Genomic DNA, 27,348 nt, shown 5'->3' on the forward strand with positions numbered 1-27,348 from the left:
TGGAACAGGCTCTCAAACTGACCCAATTTGAAGAAAAAAACCCTAATTTTCTTCCTCAAAACCAGTTTTAATTTTTTTGCCCCAAATCATTTTATAACCCGTATTTGAGCCAAAAACCGATTTGATACATCTCTAGGCTATGCGTCCATTTTGCTTGTCTGTTTGATACATTATCTAGATATAATTAGTTAAAGAATGTGATTACGGACCTTTGTGTCAGTGAGATGCTGTATTGTGATCACCACCGTTTAGTGAAATGACTAGTGAAGAAACTCCCCATAGCGAGGTGCCCATATTCGGCCATTTCATGTTTTAACTCATTAAAAACCCTCATGTTGTCCAACCATTCATTCTGTCTTAATGTTCCCATCCTTCAAAGCTTCCAACTGAGCTTTTCTAATACGTTCCATGAAATCCGATGTTTCCACCAACATATACGCTTTGACTTTCAGGAATGTTTGACCTTCCTTTCAGCTTAATGCGTCATCAACTACATTAGCCTTGAAGAGGTAGGTCCCAGCAGAGCCCAGTTAGACCCGCAAGACTCACCTTGAACAGGGACGTCTGCGCTGTTGGACCCGCAAGACTCACCTTGAACAGGGACGTCTGCGCGGTTGGACCCGCAAGACTCACCTTGAACAGGGACGTCTGCGCGGTTGGACCCGCAAGACTCACCTTAAACAGGGACGTCTGCGCAGTTGGACCCGCAAGACTCACCTCGAGGAGAGACGTCTGCGCAGTTGAACTCGCAAGACTCACCTTAAAGGGACGTCTGCGCAAAGACCAACTGGATCCGCAGGACCAACCATGCTCAGAGACGCGACGTTCTTACGCGCAGTACGCAAGCTGTTCCCTCAGGTAAAGCCTCCCAATTGTGAAGTACTCCGCTTGTTCCCGCAGCTACGGATACTAGCCATCAGGGAAGGCTACCCGCGCAGCAAGGCTACACGCACAAGGCACTAACTCTCAAATAATTCAGTAATGTCACCTGAAGAGGGGATGAGCAAGCCGGGAACACTCCCGCCCAAAGCCGGGAATACTCCCGCCCAAATGAGCCAGTCCGTACGATACTGGAGGATCTTTTGTACTGTACCTGCCAAGGTATGGACAAAAGATCTGACCAAAGCTACGACAGCTCACTGACAACAGTACGACGGGCAGCACGCTCTAGTACTTAAAGTCACTATCAGCCGCTGCCTACTCACCAACCCCTGTCGGGGCACGTCCATAGCCTGCAGTTGGTGGAAAAGGAATAGTACACAGCCGGCCTGGTCACTATCAGCCGCTGCCTACCCACCAACCATCAGCATGGCACGTGTGTAGCCCACAATTGGTAGAACAGGAATACTATTCAGCCGGCTGTACCTGCTTGGAAACCTACCTTCGGCTATAAATACTCCAACACCTTGGAACGGTATCATCATCTTATATCTCCATATATTATCTGATATCTGCTCTAGTCATTTCTCTTAATATACACTTATATTCAAGAGCAATCTAGTCTGATTCTCAGGCCGGAGGGTGGTCACAAGGAGGTACCCCCCCCCCCCCCCTTCTCAGTGACGAGCTCACGGTGTCTGTTTTGCAGGTCATCGGAAGAATAACCATCTTGCCGGATACAACCCTCGTGGGAAACATCTATTTAACCCCCAGATTATCCATAATCTGCCCGGGGTCGATTAGTGTTTCTTCAAGCCTTATTAGAATAATAAATAACATTACAATCATAGTCCTTGATCAATTTCAACCAACGTCATTGCCTCAAATTAAAATCCTTCCATTCTAAGAAGTATTTCAAAAATTTTGTGGTCAGCAAAGATGGTACACTTGGTCTAATTTAGGTTGTGCCTCCAAATCTTCAATGCGGATAGCTGCGAGTTCTAAATCGTGAGTCGGTTAATTTACTTCGTGAACCTTTAACTGCCACCAAGCATAAACAATCACCTTTCCCTCATATGCTCTGCATAATTTATCTAAATAAACTACTTTCCCATTTAATTTTGATATATAACATTATCAAAATAGCTTGACAACAGTTATTTAAACTTTTGACTTCAATATATTATAAAGTATCTAAATGCTTCCTATCATAGTACATTACAAAGGTCGTTAAAAAAATCTGTTATTTAACAAACAAGGACTTATCAGATTCAAACATAAAAACTTTGCATCTTAAATGTGGCCACTTTACACTTTACACCATAATTGACCCAACCTACAAGTAATCTTAGACCACAAACATAAATTTTGCTTCCCCATCACTATCAAAATCCAAAACTCCCCCCTAGATTCAATGTTCATTCATCATTATCTCTTCTTTCTTCAAAAAAAAAATCCCCTTTTAAAATGCCAAGAAACATAAATACTTCATCACTTTACACCTTTTGGTCCTGATAACACTCTCCTCCACCTTTCCCTCCTTAGATCAATAGAAATACTCAAAGATTTGCAATCTCTGAAGGTTTCTTGAGCCGAACATTTGGAGTCTTGATCGGTTATAAGTGGGACTGAAGTGGCAGGGAGTATGAAGACTTCAGTTGGCTTTAAAGGTGCAGAAAGACTAAACTTGACACTTGAATCTTTAATATCATTCTCTATTTCTTGTAAGAGGGCAATTGAGTCAATGTATTCATCTGAAGTCATGGTCAAACAACTTGAGTTAACCGAACTCGAAGAGCGTGATCCGGGATCGTTAAGATTATTTAACTCAAAATAGTCCCCATTCAAAATACAATGCATTTCTGTTTCAGATGACTGTTCAAGAAAAGAATATGAAATTTTTCATAAATTCTGTACATTTTTAGAGCCAAAGTCTATCGTAAACCAAGTACCCTTACACACACTCAAACTAACCATTTTTGGTGCCAAATTTATGGAGATTTTGACATCAGTATTAGCCAGAAATACTCTGCATAATGCTCTAAGATCCTGCATATTAATAAACCAAACCAGTTACAAATTTTAACGCCTAAAATATCAAAATGAATGCATACCTTTGTATTGCCGTCCTGTTTCTCGGTTGTTCTATATTGTTGCATCAACCAATCAGTTTTTTGGCTATGTGGGGCTCGACCCTCATAAAACTGAAGGGTGGTCATCGAACCGATGATTCTAGAGTTAGAAAACATCTCATGAGGGGCTTCGGTTTCCTGCCAGAACCCACACTCGGCTTCATATGTTACACCGGACCACAAGTACCATAAATCAGCTGCATATAACATTCTCATTTGGTAATTTTTTAAAAACAATATTAACTATACACAAGTCTTGTTTCCATAATTCGGAACGGTGATTGTATTGATACTAACCGGGTAGATTTGAGGGTTTATATTGGTAAGGGTTTACATCTGAAGTTACGTTTCGGGGCAGAGGTTTTCCCCTTTTGATGCTGATTAATGACATAAAGATCGCCTCGTTGGTCCAATATTCATTTTTGGCCGGATGTGGGATGCATGATGAAGAACACATTTGAGCAAATTTGTTGCTACATGTAACAAGATAACGCTTTTATCTCGATTAAAAATGGGTATAGATTATTCAAAACATATATAAAAAATCCCAAGAAACTGTATATTTCAGATCAATAATAATCATTTTTCCCAAAAGGTCAACAAAAGTCAACAACTTACCTTAATTTGATTAATCAGTACTAGATTTTAATAATCCTTATTTTGAACGTAAAAGTTAAAATGATAAACAACATAATATTGATGAAGTGGATAAAGAAGTGATCAATAAATGGTTCTGTGTTGACTTTTTATTGCCAAACTGACCAATTCAGACATCAAAGTGACAACTGTATACATTGATTAACTATTATCCCGTATCAAATCATCACTTTGCAGCATAATCAAATTTCAAAAACTGAAATATCATCAAATTTTTTAAAACATAATTAACATTTTTACTAAACAGATTTATAGCAAGTAAACCGGTTTTGAATAAATAACAAAACCGATCATGCTAAAAACAAAACTTCGGGCCTTTGGGACCGTACTATCATACCAGTATGAAAATAGAGTGTAACAAAATCTAGAAACAAAAGCACCTTTAAGTTGTATAAATGAAGACATACCTGTACCGTACGGTGGAAGAGTCACTCTCTTACACCTTTAAGTGTGTGTGTGTGTGTTTTGAGAGAGTGAGGAAGCTTATTATGATAATGTGGGATATTTATAGGATGGAATTTAACCTTACCAGGTTAACGAGCTAAACCTGAGTTTGCGTTTTGGTCGGTGTGGCTGAAAATGATCATCCGGAATGCATACGTGGCATCATAATATTGGTCTGCTTATGTAGTGAGACTGGTTGTGTTATTGACGTCATGCAATTTAACGCGGCTTTCTAAGAAGCTTCTTTCAAACAAGGGTTCCGTATATTCCCGGAAAGTTTATATTATTTTAAGCTATATATTTTATATATTTACTTTTGTTTGTATAAGATGATTACTAGTTTTATAAAATAATTGATAATGCTTGTATTAGTAATAATAGTGTCATGTGGATTATCACTATTATATAACATTTATAAAAATTTGGACATGAATAAGAAGATATTAGTACTCATTCTTATATGATAAAAGGCTACAGTAATTAGAGAGGGATATAACTTGTAATGAGATTAGTGATCAAATGTTTTATCCAGTACGAAATAAATTTAATGATTTTTAGATATTTTTAAACGTGATTAGTGTGTCATTCTCATATAGGTGACCACCAAACATGATATATAAAAGGGATTTGTGAAATATAATAGTTAATACACGAGTTTCTATAATGTATTACATAGTTTCGTCACAACAAAGGAAGACCGATAATGGTGACGCACAAGTACAGGCTAAACTAATGCGTGCTTATGAGATCGCGCTTTACTAGACCATAAGTCTCTTGTATAGTGGATTTTGCACATGTTATATGAGTTTTTTATTTTTTATTTTTTTGTTATATGACAACACACATAAGAATTTTTATAACTATTTTTGTGAGTGTGAAAATGTTATACGAGCCAAGATCTAGTCGCAATTGTAATACATCATAGATCAACCGAGACGATAATAGAATGATTCGAGCCGAATGATTGTTTCATTGATAACGATAACCGAATGATTACAAGGATTCATACATGCATACGGTTAAGTTCAATCCGCCTCGATGTGCATCTTGAGGCGGCCTATCATTCTATCCAGCATTGTAACGGTGTTCCCGTAGCGAATGGCCTCCTATTCGTTAAATACCTTAGCGAATGGGCTCTCTAGTCAACTTATGAGCCTCCATAAACTACACTCTCAGCGTGTGGGCTCCTATGCTAGCGAATGGGTTGTATAGTATAGCGAATGGACTCCATTCGCTAAGCATGCTTAGAAAATGGGCCATATTACAATATAATATAATGACTAAATTGCCCCTAGCCTATTCAATAGGCTTCAGACACCAAATACATGTACTAACAAACTCCCCATTTTCCGTAGCTGTCGATTACTTCAACTACAAATCATCAGTCACAATAAATGTACTAATAGTGAGTTCACAAGTTACCTTCTTCATATCTCTATATCTAAATAATATTATGGGATATAACTTTTATTTAAATAATAAGTGACTAAATAAGTTTAAAAAACATAAATATTCTTAAATATCATTTTTTTAAGAAAAAAAAAGCTTATTTTTTTTAACCCAAACCAAAAGAAACTATGATTGGTTTTGGCTTTCCTTTTTATCTTTAACCGAAAATTACAGTTTCGTGACCATTACACCTCGTTTCAAAATCGGTCTAAACCATACTATACATGTGGATTGAATTGTGCGAACTTATTTGAATGTTTGTTATTAGATTTATAACTACTTTGCTCAACCTTATCTTCAAAACGGGAAAAATGCCAGATTAGTGGAGGTGCTGTAACATCCTCGTTTTCAAGATTTAGTTTAATTAAATAAAACGAGTTATTCTAGTCTCGTGTCGTGTGACGTCCATTAAATTAATTCAATAGCAATTGTAGGAAAGGATAAGGAAATAAGGTTAATGGATTTGAAAGTAATTATGTGCCTAAAAGCCTTTGGGATTACCCTATTTAAACACTAAAAACCTAAATCTCATCCTTATCCTCATTATTTCATCATTATTTCTCCGATCATCCTACACACACCCATACACACACATTCCATCCTTCCATTTAAATCCAAGATCTAGTTCAACCACTTTGAAAGGTAAGCATTATGTTTATTTTCATTTTGTTCTACTTTCGTTAAGATCTAATAAATGAACAAACGAGCCCATGGAACCAACATAAACGATCCCGATTAGATGAGCTTCAATCGAATCAGATAAAAATAATAATAATAATAATAATAACAACAACAACAACAATAATAATAATAAGGTATTTAACAAAAATAATAATAACAAATAACAACAGTGTAATACTTGTCTGTAACGATGAGCTCGGTTTGAATAAGCAAGGGCTCGAGGGATTATGGATGTGCACGGCTCGAACCGAACCCGAAGTGGACCCCAAACTGTTCCTTGGTTCATTACACCGGTACGCACCCACAAACGGTCCAAGATGTGAACTGGGTTCGAGTTCTGGCAAAGGGGACTCGGTTCCGGTGAACAAAATGCAGGCACGAAACCCGATGTGTGACGGAATTAAACCAGAAGTGAATCCATTTAAGCCCTCATGCGATCAAACCGATATGCGAACCAAATCGAAACACCAATCGTGCGAATAGATTTTTAATTATTGCTGGATAATTTGTGTTTTTGGTATAAAGCATATATTGAAAGTTTTAGCAGTCTACAGACGTTTAAAAACAAACAGTCTTCTTCTTCCAGAGTGCAAAGGTTTGGTCCGCCTCTTCTGCTACAGATGTCTATAGATGTGGTCGGCAGACTGCAGACATTTTACCTCTGAAAAAACAAACAGCACCGAAGTGTGATGGTTTGATTTTGGGACTCTTTATTTTGTCTATTATTTTAAATATATTTTCGAGGTGGGAGACATTTGTTTTATTTAAGAACTAGTTTTTCTACCGCGCCGGGGCAGCGGGCAAAAACCCAACGTTGAAATCCGGGCATTGGTAAAACCCGAGCGTTACGACAATGAGTCAACACGAATTCGCCCAGTACCAGTTGCGTTCGTCACGATATAGACACCATTGGTAAAATTTCAGGGTTAAAACCCAAAAAATTAATTCGTCATATTAACATAGAAAAACATTAGCATTTAAGAAAAACAATATATTTAAGACGATGTTTATTTGGTTGGAAAACCCGGGCGGTGGTAAACCCAAGCGTTGTCGGTCACAAGAATTGAGGCGGTAACTTGACACGAATTCGGTTGGTTTTGATTATGTACCTTACGGTACCGGAACTAAAAAAACGAAAACATATATAACTTGAGGTGGACCAATGACCAATTTGGAGGAGTCGGTAGCGTTGTCGATCATGGGCTTTAAATAAGCCGGGAGTCTGCGCGAAATCGATCGGTTCCTTTCAGATTTGTTATGGTCCCGGAACAAAACAAAAAAAAATTGTGTTAGGTCGGTTTCCATTACGTTTATTATGGTAACTAAACAAAAAAATTCACCGACCAATACGTTTATTACGGTAATTGAACTAAACCAATACGGTGCCGCCAAGTGGCCCAATAAGCCACTTGCGGCACCAAACTTGTAAATTATATATATTAAAATAATAATAATTTATGTATTTCTTACATTTAATATCGCGACCATTATGTTATTGAGTGTTTTTTTGATTATTTCACGGTAACTTAGCAATTAACATAACTCAACTAGCGGTTTTAGGAGTTTCACTTAAAAGACAATAAAATAAAACCATAAGGATAGATAGGAAAGAAACATTTTTATTATGGAAGTGTAAAAAATGATTATGAGCCTAAAAGCCTTTGAGCTTACCCTATTTAAACACTAAAAACCTAAATCTCATCCTTTTCCTCATCATTTCATCATCATTTCTCCAATCATCCTACACACACTCATACACACACATTCCATGTACACATTCCATCCTTCCATTTAAATCTAAGATCTAGTTCAACCACTTTGAAAGGTAAGCATTATGTTTATTTTCATTTCGTTCTACTTTCGTTAAGATCTAATAAATGAACAAACGAGCCCATGGAACCAACATAAACGATCCCAATTAGACGAGCTTCAATCGAATCAGATAACAACAACAACAACAACAACAACAACAATAATAATAATAATAATAAGGTATTTAACAAAAATAATAATAACAAATAACAACAGTGTAATACTTGTCTGTAACGATGAGCTCGGTTTGAATAAGCAAGGGCTCGAGGGATTATGGATGTGCACGACTCGAATCGAACTCGAAGTGGACCCAAACTGTTCCTTGGTTCATTACACCGGTACGCACCCACAAACGGTACAAGATGTGAACTGGGTTCGAGTTCCGGCAAAGGGGACTCGGTTCCGGTAAACAAAATGCAGGCACGGAACCCGATGTGTGTTGGAATTAAACCAGAAGTGAATCCATTTAAGCCCTCATGCAACCAAACCGGTATGCGAACCAAATCGAAACACCAATCGTGCGAATCGATTCCGTCACACCCCAAATCTGGGCCTAGGCGTGTGACCTATAGTTGGTATCTGTTTTGTAAATATATCAGAGTTGTGGGGTATTAGCGGAAGACTTTGATTATAATAAAATAATAATTTAATTTGAAAATCTCTTGGATAGTAAATATCCAAGTATTTAGTTTACAAACCTTGTTTATTCTTGTTTCAATTATTTAAAACTGAGCCATCTCCATCTGCGAGCATCTAACTTCGTAAATGACTCTTATGCCTTGCTATCTGTACTATGCTTGCTTTCCTGTAATGTGGGGAAAAATACGTCAGCGATATGCTAGTGAATCGTTGACTCTAAAAACATTTAAATAACAATTATAATACAAATATAGATTTCTTAACATCTCTCAGCAGATATATTGCTATACCCGGTATTTGTAACACTGCCCTACACACACAAGTCTCCGAGCCACGTAGCCTATTCCGGAGGACAATATATGACCGTTAGCCCGCGGCCACGTAGCCTTTGACTGTTTAGGCTAAACAGTTATGTTTGGATCCAGACACATGTGTATTCGGTCTGAGTTGTTCTTACTCTTTAATTTGTATTATAACGTTTAAAGATCACGTAATCTCATGCAAATATTTGACTGACTCAATAAGACAAACGACCTGTCTATCTTATAAAGTATAAATATATTTGACTGTTTATAAAGGTTTAACGTATTTACGTTATAAAAAGGTTGAACGTATTCACCTGTGATTGTGATTGCATGTCTGAATGATGTGGTGATCTCGTTTGAAAACCTTTATGAATGAATGATGATTGACCTATTATAAAATATATTTATATAAATACCTGGACCGTTTCTTGATCCAGCTACAGACCTTTAGTCTGGTTTTGATAGCTTTAAACCTTGACTGATCATTTGTTTGAATAAAATATTTAGACCCGTAGTCTTTTCATTTGTTTACAAATCATGTGTTGAGTTTCTTCTTCATGAAGAAACATCTATTGATAGGTTTCTTCTTCAAGAAGAAGCATTGAATAACTATAACCCTATTATGTAAAATCTTACGTTTCTTAATCACGAAGAAACATAAATTTTAACTATATCTTTTGCATATAATGTTTCTTAATTGTGAAGAAACTATTTTTAACTATACCCTCTTGTATGTAAAAGCTTATGTTTCTTAATCATGAAGAAATATTAATTTAGTTATAACCTTTGCATGTATAAAGCTTTTGTAAATATACTTATGATCAAGCTTTGGGCTATACCCCCGACTATGGTCTAAGCCATCATAATAATAAAATAATAACTTAATCAGAACCCCTACCTTTCACGTGGGTATTTGGAGTTAGTTATCTAAGATTAACCAAGCGGCACTACTATTCTATATCGCGTACTACACCGTAAACAGTCAGAGCTTTGGAACTTGGCACGCTTCACGAGGTCAGCACGTTTTTTCGAGGTTGGCACGTAAACGATGCAAAACGTGTGAGAAGTGAAGTGGTTGGTGTGAGTTGTGATGTGCCGAACACCCCTCTATTTATAGTCGAAATTCTGCATCTTCGCATATCGCAAAGATGCAAGTCGTGTCGGTTCACGTATCGCGAAGGTGCTCTAGGTTTGCTGAGTCAGCAGTAGGGTTGCCACGTGTCCCCACGTGTCACACATGTAGACGTGCAACTTCGCGTATCGAGAAGATGTCTGATCTGCAACTTCGCGTATCGCGAAGATGCTTCGAGGTCGGTTCAAGTCTTTTGTCTTTCGTGTATCGCGAAGATGCTTGCTTTGAAACTTCGCGTATCGCTAAGATGCAAGTTTCAAATTTCCATTTTCAGTCCTTGTACTATCCAAAAATACTAAAGCGATGCGAGCGTGCGAAGTGCAAGGTGCGCCATCAAAACACCACATTACGCTCGTGTCCGAGTCCGAGTCCGAGTCCGTACGCGTCGGGTGCTTCGCACCCTCCGCTAAGGCTATGGAGAGTGATTAGCCACCTTAAAACATTTCTATGGAAACTTGCTTCCTTAAATAGAGCTTCCATTTCTTTTCTTGTTTCCATGTAGGATGAAAATTATCTTCCTTATTTATATCATGTAGAATACTTCCATTTTCTTTCATCTTTCCAGGTGGGATGGAATTTTCTTATTTTCTTAATATGAGATATCTTTATTTTCCTTATCTCATTTTTCCCATTACTTGTCTTGTGATTGTTTTTAATCCCTTAACTTTCAAAGTTGACATTTTTAGTCCAAAATAAATATGGAATTTTCTAGGATGTTACAGATTCTATGCAAATCGATTCTTGAACGTGGTGCGATTCAAACCGTGTACAACTCGTTCTCTTGTGCGACCCACTTGATAAAGGTGGGACTCCATTCCTTCTCTGTCCTCTCTGTGCCGTCGCCGTGTTGGTGGAAAGTGTGAGGGGCGACGGTGGTGATGCAGTAGGTAAGAAAGAAAGAAATAAAGAAAGAAGAGGAAGAATGAAAAAGGGGGGGTCCGGTTTAAATAATTAGGGCTTGAGGGACATTTAAGTAATTAAGCCAAAACCCTTTAATAATATTAATAATAATAATAAGTTATGGATAATAATAATAAATAATAATAATAATAATAAGACTTTTAATAATAATAATAATAGCATGATAAGGAGACAAGTACGTAAACGAAACCAGAACCCAAGACCCGACTCGTCTAACGACCCGTGACCCGCCTCAAACAAAGGAATGGGAGTTGAATATGAACCTAACACAATAACCTACTCGCTAAAGAAATGAAATTATTAATTGAGTTAAGTATAGACCCGACACGACCCGAACTCGCTTAAGTAAACGTTAACTTGTAAATACGTTAAAAACGTGAATTAATAATAATGAAGTTAATATAATATAAATATACACTAATAATAAATAAGGTTAAGTATATTACATAAATAAGATCGGTTTAAGAAGGTTACATGTTGGTTCAGTTAACTTAAAGGTTAACCCCATTAACTTAAGAAAACAAATAGCAAACAAATATAGAGGATTAATGTGTGTCCGTTATTAACAGTTAGTCAGGCACGGTTGAAGAAAGGCATCACAATTAACTCCGAGCGGAACCGACTACAGGTGAGTTCTAGCCCCTTTCTCTGTGACGTTTTTCGGGGCTGTGTGCATACTCCTATATGATAGATAAAACACTTATCCTATGTGATAAATGTAAGATACGTGTATTATTGTGCATTGAATGTTATTGTTATATAATGTTTATATGAATGAATATGTATATACATTATATACATATAAGACATATAAAGTATGCACGTATGATATGAAAGTATGAAAAGAATGTATAGATAGTTGGCATGGCATGTATGGTTGTATGGTTAAGCGAGACAAATGGACCAAACCCTAATAATATCTGAGATTGAGGCAGCAGAGACCAGACCCTAATAATATCTAAGATAGTAGGGACCAGACCCTGATGATATCTGAGATAGAGGGACCGGACCCTAAAAATATCTGAGATAGAAGAAGCAGGATAGTTTATGGTATACCATAGGAAAAGTATGAAAGAAAGTATGTAAGTGCATATGCATGTATGTAAAGTATGTATGAATTAGTAATAGTAAGTGATGTATGAAATACGTATTTTCGGACACGTATAAGTATGAATATGAATGTATGTATGTTAATTGATTACCTAGAACTCACTCAGCGTAGCTGACTTTTAGTATGCATGCAGGTGAATAGAATGAGGCAGTTTGCATAAGGGAGACACGTGGCAAATAAAAGAAAACTGGCATGGAAGTGAAGAAGAGTCACGCGTTATTTATGTTATGATTAAGACATATTTACTTCAGTTTAAAAACAAAGTGCTTATGTTATGTATGAACGGTTGACTTTTATTTCCACAACTTGTTTTAATTAACTCTGATTTCCGAATTATGTGAATGAGTAAATCCAACCCGCATGAAAGTAGGGCACCCGGGATCGGGGGCTTTACAAGTGCAGTGTCGTAGTCCCACTGTACAAGAACAAGGGTGACGCCCAATGTAGTAGGAACTATAGAGGGATTAAGCTCCTCAGACATACTATGAAGTTATAGGAGAGAGTAATTGACACTAGACTTAGAAGAGAAAAGCAAATTACGACAAACCAATTTGGTTTCATGCTAGGGAGGTCAAATACTGAAGCGTTACATATTCTGAGAAGACTTATTGAGAAGTATAGGGAGAATAAGAGAGACCTACATATGATTTTTATTGATCTAAAGAAGGCTTACGATAGTGTCCCACATAGACTGATTTGGGATAGTTTGGAGGGTCGAGGTATAATAGGGGAAATATATAGACTTAATTAGGGATGTGTATTCCAAGACCACGACGAGTGTTCGTGTACCTGTGAGGGATACTAACTTGTTCCCTGTGGAGATAGGACTACATCACGGTGTAAAAATCGCAATTTACGGATCCGAAACCCGACCCATTTAAAAAGAAAATTTATTATTATTATTATTATTATTAATTTATTATTATTATCATTATTATTTATGTTATTATTATTATTATTATTCAATCTTCACTATTGAACGAGAATGATGAGATTGTATTATTTTGTTTATCACTTATTTTACTTTCCGACACTCGGTGTCGGTATCATTTATTTTATAACATCATCCATCATGTGCAAAACACACCCCTAAACCCAACTCTTATCCTTCTTGATAAAGATCCAAACACCAGGGATCATTATGCAATTTCTTCCAAAATCTCTATCCCTCCCATTCCTTTATCCCGTTGCTGACACTACCCCCCCCCCCCCCCTTCCCTGTTTTGATCCATCAATCAAATCAAAAATCATGAAATTGAACTAATTTACACTTTTGTTGACTAAACGTGAAATTAATCATAGTTTTTATGGGGTAAATTGACAGATAATTGACATCAATTCGCTCGTTTCTAGCTCGCGGCTGACCTAAACCTCTAAACCCTATAATTATTCAACGACAATTCAATTAGCTGATACCACTCACTCCTTATAGCATCACAAAGGAAACCCACATATTGATTTTTATTTAGAAACCCGTTATAATCCAGTTCAAGTTCGTTTTAGAAACCGAAACCCTATATGACCGTTCTTATCCAATTCATCATCGTTTCAGGTAACTAGATCGTGCATTACATTCGCTTCAATCTCAATAACAAAGGCCCTCTACCAATTTGCAATGAAATAGGGCAATCTAATCTGAATTTGGTTTCGATTGATTAGGGTTTATAATATGACTTGGCATTGATTTGAAAGAGTGTATAAATATTTTTTGTCCTATTTTCTAAACAAAATAGACAACAACCCAGTTGGTTGGTGTGATTTGTGCTAAGAAGCTAGTCTGGAGAGACCCAGGTTTGAGTCTCTACCAGCCCTGTTTTTTATATTTTTTGTATTTTCCTTTTTATTTCTTTTGTGTTTAATTAATCAATTACTTAAACTGTAATATATATTGAAACTAGTATAATTTCAATCAACGGACCAAAAAAATTAAACTCTGAAATATATTCTTCGTTTAAACTTTTACGAATAAACACACACACACACTATTATAAATATATATATTTCTCCAATTTAACCTAACATAAATATACATCATACATATATATTTTATAATTACATAACTAAATAAAATAAAAATAGTTCTTACACGTCTAAACGAACCTATCATCTCTAAACTTTCAAAACAAGTTTTCATTTAATATATAAATATATATATAATATTAAAATAGTATTTTATTGTTTAAAAAATGAAAAATAACTTGTAATAATATAAAAATTGATTACGTTTTCAATTCAACTTTTACAGCGTTAACATAAATTATATATAACGTCTTATCGATCCAAAATTCGTTATAAACCCATTCTATCATATTTTTATTCGTTTATATCATTAGTATATTTATTTGTATTATTATTATTATATCGTAAGTATATTTATTTTAGTTATGCTTTTAAAATTAGGACATATCATTGAAGCTTCTCGTGGAATTAACTAGTCTGCTTTACCCGCATTCTCCTTACAACCTTTATTTATTTTAGGTGAGTAATAACATCCCCTTTTTCTCTATTTTTGGGGGCATTATGCGTATTAAACTACACTATTGTACCCAAACACAATTCCATTATTTGCGTGGTTGTAATATTACTCGAGTAATTTCTATGTGAATTATGTGTTTACTACTTTATGGTTGGTTGGTATCTCATCCTCATCATACGCCGTTAGAGTAACTCGACACTGTTTGGTTTGAGGGGAAATGACACTTTTATTTTATGTTTTTATTGGCTACGAGTCCGAGTAAACATGTCGGAGGATCTAGTGGCATGATCAAAAAGATACATATATTTGTTTATGTCAGTCGATGCTATTTACCTACGCAATGAATTTTTTATTCCATTATTATTATTATTATAGAATGTGGTTACTCGTTCAGTATGTGTTGTTGACAAATTAATTTTACGCATAATGCAGGTTGTTATAGGAAGTTATTTAAAGTGTAGACATAGATTTGGACTTTAGACTAAAAATCATAAAAGTTTAAATGTTGTATTATTTTTTTTTTCATTGAATTATTTGTGTACGATTATTGTGAATAAATGAATTTAGATATTGACACTTATTTTTACTTTTAGTAACTTTGAGCTGTGATACATATATTGTCGCGCCCCGGCATGTTCCACCGTTAAGTTGGGGTGTGACACAAGGATCTGCATTAAGCCAATTTCTTTTTGCTGTGGTCTTGGATGAGTTGTCAAAAATCAATTCAAGAGGCAATTCTACGGTGCCTTCTTTATGCGGATGATATTGTGTTAATTGTAGAGAATAAACAAAGTCTAAGTGTGAGGCTAGAGGAATGGCGTGCAACTCTCAAAGGGTAAAGGTTTAAGGATTAGTCGATCTAAGAAAAAGTACCTTTACTGTGACTTTAGTGATACGGGTGGTAAGGAAGACACTCACATCATCATTGAGGGTCAAATAGTTTCGCAGATAACAAATCTCTAATGTCTAGGATCTTTTAACAAAGCGATGGAGAGATAGACAGAGACGTAGCTCACCGTGTGCAAGTAGGCTGGTGTAGATGGAAAGCCGTCACAGGGGTATTGTGCGACAAGATATTCCCGGTTTAACTAAAAGGGAAATTTTATAGGGTTTTCATTAGACCTGCAATTAATGTTATAGGTATTAATTGTTGGGACATCAAAAAAACACAAGCATGTAAGTTGGAGGTAGCACATATGAGAATGTTGAGATGGATGTGTGGACACACTAGGTTGGATCGGATTAGAAACGTGGTCTTTAGGGAAAGATTAGGGATAACTAGTATTTCAAATAAAATTAGGAGGGAGGTTGAGGTGGTCTGGGCTTGTAAAGAGGAGACATGAGTCTACACCGCTTAGGGTGGTAGAAACCCTTGCTGTAGAGGGGAAAAGGAGAGGTAGACCCAAACTGACTTGGGATGAGCGTATTAGGCATGATTCGATAGAATTGCGCCTCTCTGAGGGCATGGTCCAGGACAGGAGTTTGTGGAGACATAAAATTAAGGTTAAGGACTTTATAAGGGTATTTTGTGGTCTTAGCTTTGTTTACGGGCCTAGATCTTACTATAGCTTAGATTACTACATGTGTTATTGCTCGTCTCTTTTTATATATATAGGCTACATATGTTTTACTTTACCCTTTCTAGTTTTCTTCGATTATTGGCAGCTTCATATATATATATGTATATATATATATAAACACACACACACATATATAGGATGAGTATCATTACAGAACTCGTAAAGTATTTAAGAACTTCAAGGAACTCTTAATAACTAATGTTTTTTTTATAAAATTTGTAGTATGTAAATATGATTTGAGTGTAGTTTTATCACCTTTTGAATCTATATTTACGAGGGTAAAGTTAAAATACAAAGAGAGACAAAAATGAGAAGTGCGAGAAGGATTTGTGGTTATACAAAAGAAATCCCTAAAAAATTCAAAAAAAGAATGAAAAAAATCATAACTCAATAAATTAAAAAAAATGAAAAAAATTCAAAAAACTAAAATGTTTCCCCCGTCATTCCCGTTCCAAAAAAAATGACATAAAGACACAATGCTAGAAAAAAGAAAATGCGAAAATAAGCATAAAGCACAACGATAAATTAAAAAAAAAAGACAATAAATCGCAAAATATAACACAATTTCGAACAAGATATAACACAATGTTGAGTAATATAACACAACATCAAGAAAAAAATGACACAATGTCAAGAAAAAAAGACACATTCAATGATGAAAATAAACAAAAATCACAATCAAATGACGAAAAGACACAATGATCTTTTTTTCTCAACATTTTGAGATTTTTTTTATTTTTCTTTTTTTTTTTGTGAACGAGGAAGACATTGGAAACATTTTTGTGTTTTTAATGTTTTCGTTTTTATATTAAATTTTGAATTATAATTTTTTTATTAATTTTTCATAAATTATTTGAGGGGTTTTTTTGTGGCTACAAAATTTTCTCATTCTTCTTATTTTTGTCACCATTTTTAGAATAACTTAACCCATATTTACGATTATAATTATGAAAAATAGTTTTCACATATATTTATGTTTTTTTACACATATTTAAATTTGTTATTACATATATTTTACATATGTATAAACTTGTGATTGACATATGTAATCAAAAATTTATTTTGAAATATGATAAAACTACTCTATAACAATAACAATATATGTAAAAATTTCAAAAAAATAGTTGGTTGCTAAGAGTTCTTAAAATTCTTAAATTTTTTAGAGTTATGTAATAAAACTCTCTCTCTCTCTCTCTATATATATACATACACACACACATTGCTTGTTTGCTTTGTTTGGCATTGAGTCGATGATCTCTTTCAAAGCAGTCTCTCTATCCTCAAGGATAGATTTAAGTTTGTCTACATTCCATCTTTCTCAGATCCTATTGGTAGCTTTCTTATGAATAGAATTTAATGAGTAAGGTTGTTTTTGTTTAACTCATTTCATTATTGTTACCCAAAATTTTCATGCCCAAAATCATTAAAATTTGTTAACTAAAGGCAACTGAATAACCATCGTAACAGGTTGTCAATTGGCTATCTAGTTTGACCCTCTTCCATTGTAAAGTTTTTAACTTTAGCTATTGTTATTATATAATAAAAAACAAGGCTATTATTAAATATTAACATGACCATTGGAATTCTACTTTACTCTTTGGTATTTATTTCCTTTAAAATTTTGATGCTGATTTCTTGTATTTTTTTTATATTTTAGACACTTTTGTAATTTTTTTTTGTACTTGTACTTCAAATATTCCATATTTTGTATTTATTTATTTAACGGTTATGTTTTTTATGGTTACAAAATCTTTGCTTGTGGATACTTGTAATGCCAACTGTTTTAGGAATGTTTAGCTATAACCAAGGACGTATGCTATCTTCTACCATGTAACATGAGATCAATGACTTCAATAATAAGACATAGTTTCTCTTGTTCTATTTCCTATATTTAATATTACATCATGTGCTAATTTCGATTATTTTATGAATATTGAGGACAAAGTTCAACTTAAGTACGATAAAAAAAATATTTAGTACGCAGTAATTTTTATCATTAGTGTGAGAAAGGGTGTTTACATTTCGTCCCATACTCATGTCTTGGACTACTTTTCAGATGACTCTTTTAGAGTATTCTGCATTCACAACGGAATCCCTTCCCATATCTATATAATTTAACTAAAATGAACATCCATTCAAAAAAGTTGTTTATTTTTTATAAATCTCCCGCGTCTAATTTGTTGGATTTCAACAAGATTATCAAAGTCATAAAATCCCAAATTTATGAAAACGCAGCGGAAAATAGTTTTAAATCTTGTTAGTTTATAGTGTATAAAACCAATTTTATACATGCAAAACCCAAGCCCGGATCCAAATACGAAATACATACTATCAAACACATGCATGTCACTATGAGTCCATGCATGTCAAGCCTACCTTTCAAGATGACAAATCCGGGTGAATAAGGAGATGATGGAAGGGCAAGAGCTCCAATGGAGAAGCTCCTCAAGCTTGTATACCCCAAGCTTCAACAACACACCTTTATTAGCTAGGATTTACACTTGAAATCACTCCTTTCCTTTCTTCTTTCCTTGGCCGAACTCAAGAACAAGAGGAGGAACAATGGAGTATTTTGTTTACTTGTGTAATAGTCTTTTGTTGAGAGAGAGAGAGTTGGGAGGTTATGAAAGGCACCCAATCTCATCTCTTGCACGTACCTACTAAGTTAGTTATAATAATAAAATAAGACAAGGATGAGAGAAGGAGGGGGGCTCTTCTTTCCTTTCTTATTATTATTATTTGCAAGATTTCCATAAATACCTTGCAATGTGTTATATTACCTCCATTATGTAATATAATTTACATTGTGTTATATATAACTTGTATTGTGTCATATACACTTATATTGTGTTATACATAATGCTTTGTGTTATACACACATATATTGTGTCATACACAATTATATTGTGTTATACACAATGCTTTGTGTTATACACAATGACACATTATAGGTAACATGCTTAATATATTGTTACTTAACCATCTTAAGTAACAATATGGAATGCTTTCTCTCAAAGAATAAATCATTCATATGATTTATTTATTTCACAAGTACATTGTATTTAGAAACCTCTTTCAAAATAACTTAATTGTTAATATTTATTTGTTATGATAATGTCATATATAAACAAATATTATCGGTGTTTGTATAGCTTGTTATTAGGTATGACCCGACTTGGATCATGACGTACTAGCCACACCAATAATAATATGTGTCTTGGGCATACCGAGTCCAACAATCTCTCACTTGCACAAGATACATAGAAGATTGATGCAAGTAGCAAATACTGCCTAAATACGGTTTACTACCCCTAATACGCATGACGAAGTGCCATTCAATAACATCATCCCCTTCAACTCCCTTACTTGAAATGATTTAGATGAATCTATCATTTATCCTTTTGTCTCAGATGTCATGTCAAATCTAGACACACAGAGTAATCATTCTCTGTTGATTTAACTTTGCAGGCCTTAGACATCTTACTCTCAACAAATAAGAGGGACAAATCCCCTCTTGACTACATACGTCTCTCACAATCACCTTGTACTATACCTGATCTTAGACTTATGTACTGTCATGTTTCAGAGCAGCGAAGAACTAAGTCAAAGTACAATATTCGGTGAATATCAGGACCCAATATGTATCTCAGGTCGGAGGATACTATGATATTCGCCTTTACTCAAATTTACTTATGATCAATCACAAAGATTCCATGTCGTAACATTTGAGAGCGGGTCAGTCCAATATTTATATCCCATAAATACTATGAACCTTGGTAGCAACCCTTGCTCTATATTCATACCTTATGAATATCCACCAATCCAAGTTCATAATAGTCTTACCTTCATATTTGCTCCCACAAATATGAGCGACTATGGACATTTAGAATAAGTAACTTATTCATGGATTTAAACATGCTAAAATGGAACATAACTCAAAATGTCATAATCATAAACCATAATCATATGAATGAGTCATAATAACAATTGTTCCGATATCCAAATACAAAATTCAATCATATCCAATCAGTAGAATATCGAAGTCCTAAGGCACAATTGTGACCTTCATGCTTTGGCCTTTCAAGGAGCTTCGTGAGTGGATCCGCAATGTTTTGATCGGTGTGAACTTTACGAATACATATCTTTCCTTTTTCAACTTCATCCCTTATGTAGTTGAACCTCCGCTCAATGTGCCTCGTCTTTTGATGTGCACGATGTTTCTTGATTTGAGCAATCGCACCCTCGTTGTCACAAAAGATCTCTAGAGGGTCCTGAATGGCACGGACCACCCCTAGGTCGGCAATGAATATCCTAATCCACGCAGCTTCTTGAGCTGCCAATGAGGCGGCGATGTATTCCGATTCCGTGGTGGACAAAGCTACCACATCTTGTTTTGAGCTCTTCCAAGAGACTGCCCCACCATTCATAATGAAAACATATCCCGATTGTGATCGAGAATCATCTTGATCGGTTTGGAAACTCACATCCGTGTAACCCTTTACTACGAGTTCCTCCTCACCCGAACCGTATATTAGAAACATGTCCTTAGTCCTTCTAAGGTATTTCAATATACTCTTAACCGCCATCCAATGGTTACTTCCCGGATTATGTTGGAATCTACTTGTCATGCTTAAAGCACATGGCACATCCGGTCTAGTGCATACCATTGCATACATGATGGATCCAATAGCCGATGCGTATGGGATTCCATTCATTTTCTCTTGCTCATCCTTCGAGCTTAGACATTGAGACACACTCAATATCGTTCCTCTTTGAATAGGTACCAAACCTCTCTTAGAGTTCTCCATTTTGAACCTTTTCCAGATTTTGTCAACGTATGCACTTTGGTTTAAACCTATCAACCGCCTTGATCTATCCCTATAGATCTTTATTCCGAAAATATAGGCGGCTTCACCAAGATCCTTGATAGAAAAATAACTTCCAAGCCATGCTTTTACACCTTCCATGGTTGGAATGTCATTTCCAAATAGTAGTATGTCTTCAACATACAATACTAAAAAGGTAATGATGCTCCCACTAGGTTTCTTATACACACAAGCTTCATCACCATTTTTGATGAATCTGAATTTCTTAACTTCTTCATCAAAACGGTGATTCCAACTTCTAGATGCTTGTTTCAATCCATAGATTGATTTCTTTAACTTGCATACTTTGTTAGGATGTTGTGGATCGACAAAACCTTCGGGTTGAACCATATAGACATCTTCCTCAAGATGCCCATTTAGAAAAGCGGTTTTGACATCCATTTTCCATATCTCATAGTCATAATGTGCGGCTATGGCAAACAATATCCTAATAGACTTTAGCATTGCTACGGGAGAAAAAGTTTCATCATAGTCAACCCGTTGAGTTTGAGTGAAACCTTTTGCTACAAGTCTTGCTTTATAAGTATCCAAGTTTCCATGCATATCGGTTTTCTTCTTGAAAACCCACTTACTTCCAACCGGTTTGGAATTAAGAGGTGGTACAACCAAATCCCATACTTGGTTGTCATGTATGGATTGAATCTCAACGTTCATGGCTTCAAGCCATTTGTCATAATCGGATTGTGACATTGCATCACGGTATGTGGTGGGTTCATCCGAATCTACCACATAGCATCCATCCATGAAAAATCCATATCTTTCGGGTGGATGACTAATCCTACCGGATTTGCGAACGTTTTGTGTGTCTTGATCCACCATTTGACCGTTCTCAACAACCTCTTGTTGATTGCTAGTATCAACCAAACATGTATCGGCTTGTGGTTCTCGATCCTCCTCGAGTTCCACCGTTCTACTAGTACCTTCCATAAGGAACTTGGTTTCCAAGAACTCGGCCTTTCGAGCAACGAACACCGTTTTCTCGGTTGGGTTGTAGAAATAATATCCCATGGAGTCATTGGGATATCCTACAAAGATACACTTAGTGGACCGACTTTCAAGTTTGTTTTGGGTGTTGTTCTTGACATAAGCCTCACAACCCCATACCTTTAAATATGATAACGATGGATCCCTTCAATTCCATATTTCAAAAGGTGTCTTGTCTACTTTCGTGGTTGGGGCCATATTTAGAATACGGTCCGCGGAGAGCAAAGCGAAACCCCAAAATGATAGAGGCAATGTGCTTTTAGCCATCATAGATCGAACCATATCCAATAGAGTTCGATTCCTCCTTTCGGACACACCATTGTGTTGTGGTGTTCTGGGCGGAGTAAGTTGTGAGATGATCCCACAACTCCTAAGATGATCTTGGAAAGCATCATTTATGTATTCACCTCCTCTATCGGAACAAAGTACTTTGATGGTTTTATCGAGTTGATTTTGTACTTCATTTTGGAAGATTTTGAACATTTAAAAAGCTTCATCTTTATGTCTTAACAAGTACACATATCCATAACGACTATAATCGTCGATAAAGGTAATGAAGTATCTTTCACCATTCCTTGTCATTGCCTTAAAAGGACCATATACATCCGAATATATGATACCCAATAAGTCTTTTGCCCCTTCGTTTGTTCCACTAAAGGGGACCTCGGTCATCTTTCCAAGTAAACAAGACTCACACTTATCAAATGAATCATCTTCACTTGATTCCAAAAGATCATTCTTTTGAAGTGTATGTATGCGATCTTTGTTTATATGACCAAGGTGACAATGCCAAAGATAAGCCTTACTCAAATCCATTTTGAGTTTCTTGGTGCTTGATTGGTACAACATGTTATCAAAGGATGTGTTATCATGAACTAATTCATAAATGCCATTAGACGGCATTGCTTTAAATTAAAAAACATTATTCATGAAAACACAAATACTATTGTCCACAAAAATTATATCAAAACCACATTGACTTAATAAAGAAACGGAGATAATATTCCTAGTCAAACTAGGAGCATATAAAATGTCTTTCAAAATAACTTCCAAACCATTTGGAAGCTTCAATGTGTAGTCTCCTCGGGCTTCAACAACAACCTTTGCTCCGCTTCCCATGAAGAGACTAATATCTCCTTTCTTAAATCCTTCATTTCCTTTGAACCCCTGCAATAAATTGCAAATATGAGTTCCACATCCGGTATCCAATACCCATGTGTTAGAGGAAATAATATTAAGATCAACATGAATCATGAAAGTTGTACCCAAGGTTGGCCCTGCATCCCTCTTAGCTTTCAACTCTTTGAGACGGGTTGGACAATTCCTCATCCAATGCCCAATCTCCCCACATCCAAAGCATGGATCCTCCGAGCTAACCTTTAGCTTCATTGGTTTGGGTGGTTCCACTTTAGCCTTTCCCATGAACTTACCCATGTGTTGTCCCTTGCCTTTGGCAACCTTTGCCTTGGGTTCTGGGTGATGCCTCTTCCTATTGCCTCCCTTATTGATCGTGAGAACGGGTAAAACCTTTTTACCCATTCCCGTCACGGACGTCTTGAGCATTGCGTGAAGCTCACCAATGCTCTTGCACCATCCATTCATATTGTAATTCATTATAAAAGTCTCAAATTTCTTGGTTAGCCCATTTAGGATCAAAAATGTGGCTAACTCCTTTGAGACGGGACAATTAAGGCGCTCGAGATGATCAATGTGGCTTTTCATCTTAAGTACATAAGATGAAACCGATTGGGTTTCTTCCTTACGACATGCATGAAGCGCTCGAAGCGTTCCACCCTAGCTTGTGTAAGGAACATTTCCATAAGTTTGGTGATCATGTCGTATGCCCCATGAAGTTCAAAATCCTTTTGAATCTCGGGAATCATAGTTCCCAACATGAGGCAAGAAACTTGCACCAAATCCTCATTGTGCTTAACCCAATCATTATGGTCTTGGACATCGTTAACGCTAGGTTCATCTGGAATAGGCTCGTCTATTACGTAGTATTTCTTTTCTTGCTTGAGAACAATTCTTAAGTTTCGATACCAATCCATAAAGTTGGTATAGTTTAGACGATCCTTATCAAGAATAGATCTTAGTGATAGGTTATTATCGGGTGGAATAATAACGTTAGGTGGATTGTTGATTGCGACCATCTACAAATATAACAAAGCTCAATTTTAGTATTTTCGATATCAATAATTTTAATCGTTAATACCCTTTATGTCTCCAAGACAATTAATGATTAAAATCTAGAACCCAACGTTACATTCAAATAGTAGTTAGGTGACCTTTATCCTGCTATTTAAATTAAAAAGATAGTTAATGTTTGACGATTGCAACCCTTTGCAACTTCTAGTTTTATGGGATCGGTTAAACATCTTATGTTTAGTCGGCATGTTTAATCCCATCAACACCATTGTACACCATGCTTCGGTGACCCTATTCACATGGTTTCCAATTTAAGTCGTCCTACTTATACACACATGTGAGTTTACACATACAAGTGTTTAGGTGACCTTTATCCCACAAATATGGCAAACCAACCTCAACTCACAAGTTTCCTCCAACATGGTTAGGTGACCTTTATCCCATATCGAGTTCCCAAGTGATTCGAGTGTTGTATAAAAGGATGGTGTTCGACTTATTTTATAAAAGGGATTTTCGTTTTCTAAATTCTAGATTGGAAAAAAATTTATGTACCTTTCATTTGCATGCATTCAAATGTATGGTACTTAGTTGAAAAACCCATTTTCAAAGTTCCTATTAATAAAACCCATTTTATTATGAAATCATTAGCCTTTAATAAAACCAATTTTATTACCTAACGATTTCTAAGGAACCAATTTTATGCTAGTTGATTTTAAGTTATTAGCAAACCACATTGCAATAACACAAACAAAAATAAATCAACCATGCAAGCATAAAACATACAACCACAAGTTCATAACCATAGCCTCCTAATGTTGACTACACTTGTTGACCGAAGACAAGTGTGTCAAAAGGTCTCTCCTAAGGGACTCAAAAGGAGATGTGGTTGTGTCGGTGAACTCCCACTTGATCCCGCATCCAAATGCTCCAAGTGTTCACCCCCGTGTTGTGGTCTCCATCATTTTATTTGTGCTTTCTTCCTTGCATCTTCTTTTACAAAATATATCCTAATACATTTTTCTAGTAAAAGAAATGCACCTAATCTACTTATTATTACAAACCAATTGAAATGAATAAATATATTACACAACCCAAATAAATATTACAACCATATTGAATGAATAAATAACACAACACAAACATTCAACCAAACACAAGGCCATGGCTAGGTTATGAACATCTATTACACATCCAAATATGCAATAACAAAATGACCAAAATGGTTCCCCTTCACCCTTCAAACACATGCATGTCACTATGAGTCCATGCATGTCAAGACTACCTTTCAAGATGACAAATCCGGGTGAAGAAGGAGATGATGGAAGGGCAAGAGCTCCAACGGAGAAGCTCCTCAAGCTTGTATACCCCAAGCTCTAACAACACACCTTGATTAGCTAGGATTTACACTTGAAATCAGTCCTTTCCTTTCTTCTTTCCTTGGCCGAACTCGAGAACAAGAGGAAGAACAATGGAGTATTTTGGTTACTTGCGTAATAGTCTTTTGTTGAGAGAGAGAGAGAGTTGGGAGGTTATGAAATGCACCACCCAAGACACCCAATCCCATCTCTTGCATGTACCCACTAAGTTAGTTATAATAATAAAATAAGACAAGGGTGAGAGAAGGAGGGGGGGCTCTTCTCTCCTTTCTTATTATTATTATTTGCAAGGTTTCCATAAATACCTTGCATTGTGTTATATTACCTCCATTGTGTAATATAATTTACATTGTGTTATATATAACTTGTATTATGTCATATACACTTATATTGTGTTATACATAATGCTTTGTGTTATACACACATATATTGTGTCATACACAATTATATTGTGTTATACACAATGACACATTATAGGTAACATGCTTAATATATTGTTACTTAACCATCTTAAGTAACAATATGGAATGTTTTATCTCAAAGTATAAATCATCCATATGATTTATTTATTTCACAAGTACATTATATTTAGAAACCTCTTTCCAAATAACTCAAGTGTTAATATTTATTTGTTATGATCATATCATATATAAACAAATATTATCGGTGTTTGTCTAGCTTGTTATTGGATATGACCCGACTTGGATCATGACGTAGTAGCCACATCAATAAGAATATGTGTCTTAGGCATACCGAGTCCAACATAATTTTCCTTTTATACTCATAATCAATTAAATAATACGTATTCCATTCACAATCATGTTTAATTATAAGATATGGGATAACTAGTAAACACCCAAATATGAGGTCTTGTTTAATTTTTTTATATATAATTTGTGGTATATGGTATGGAGACGAGGACTCCGTCATAAGGCGAGAAATTAACAAAATCATATAGTTTCCTTCTAATTTGGGTATATGGAAGGGGATATGGACTCCATTATTTGTGAGCGCTCTTAGAGCATTCACATCTCCTCTGTTATTTTATACTCTATAATTTAACCAAAAGAATCATATTTTCAAAATTTATCTCACATCTTACAAAACCTTTCCCTCATCCACCATTTTTATTTAACTTATCTTACTCACAAACACTTATTTTATTATATATATATACATTCATAACAATTTGATGGAGAATGATAATAGTCTTTCATATATGAAAAAGCTAATGTAACGATTTTTTTTCAAATTATAGGGTATGGTGGAAAAATGATGAATGAGACACTTTATTGCTTAGTCTAGCTTGTATGGAAGCTTTAACAATTTATGACCTAGTTGTAGCATTAGCACTTTTATTTGTTAATCCTTTTGTTTAATATTATAAATATGAAAAAGAAAAAATTTTCATATTTTATTGTCCTGGATTTGTGCTTTGTTTTTTCGAATTATATAAAGATTTCATTCCTAGAATTACTTATTTGTTGAGAAAATAACCTACGGGAAGGGCTGATTTGTAGATGAGGAATTACCATACCAACTCGCTTTCATCCTTTCCGTTCGTGTTCTTAGCCTTTTTTTTTAGTTTTTAAAAAGGGGGTGAGACTAAGGAGGTAATTCATGATGTAATAAGTTTTTAGTAGAGTTTTTCAAAATAATGGATGGAAATTGAATGCTTTTAGTTTGCATGAAAATAAACCCTATATTTTAACTTATAATATTCATTTTCATCATTT

General features: G+C 35.4%; 1 protein-coding gene across 1 annotated transcript; it reads right to left on the bottom strand.

Annotated features, from left to right (window-relative positions):
* Nucleotides 1–2,370: 2,370 nt before the first annotated feature.
* On the bottom strand, nt 2,371–3,518 carry LOC143576183 (NAC domain-containing protein 22-like). Its single transcript, XM_077060336.1, has 4 exons — nt 3,309–3,518; nt 2,994–3,208; nt 2,854–2,928; nt 2,371–2,754 (listed from the first exon to the last, which is right to left on the bottom strand). The coding sequence occupies exons 1-4, from the start codon at nt 3,466–3,468 to the stop codon at nt 2,371–2,373; spliced, it is 834 nt and encodes a 277-aa protein (XP_076916451.1). The 5' UTR covers nt 3,469–3,518.
* Between the last annotated feature and the right edge of the window lie 23,830 nt (nt 3,519–27,348).

Source organism: Bidens hawaiensis, unplaced genomic scaffold (genome assembly GCF_021521415.1).
Source record: "Bidens hawaiensis isolate Kalapana, Puna unplaced genomic scaffold, B.hawaiensis_p1.1 tig00028022_1, whole genome shotgun sequence".
Taxonomy (NCBI): domain Eukaryota; kingdom Viridiplantae; phylum Streptophyta; class Magnoliopsida; order Asterales; family Asteraceae; genus Bidens; species Bidens hawaiensis.

Coding starts and splice junctions, on each gene's coding strand:
- LOC143576183 (XM_077060336.1), bottom strand. CDS start 3,468: ATGTGTTCTTCATCATGCATCCCACATCCGGCCAAAAATGAATATTGG. Junction 3,209..3,308: donor TAAACCCTCAAATCTACCCG/GTTAGTATCAAT, acceptor TGTTATATGCAG/CTGATTTATGGTACTTGTGG. Junction 2,755..2,853: donor TAAATTTGGCACCAAAAATG/GTTAGTTTGAGT, acceptor TTTCTTGAACAG/TCATCTGAAACAGAAATGCA.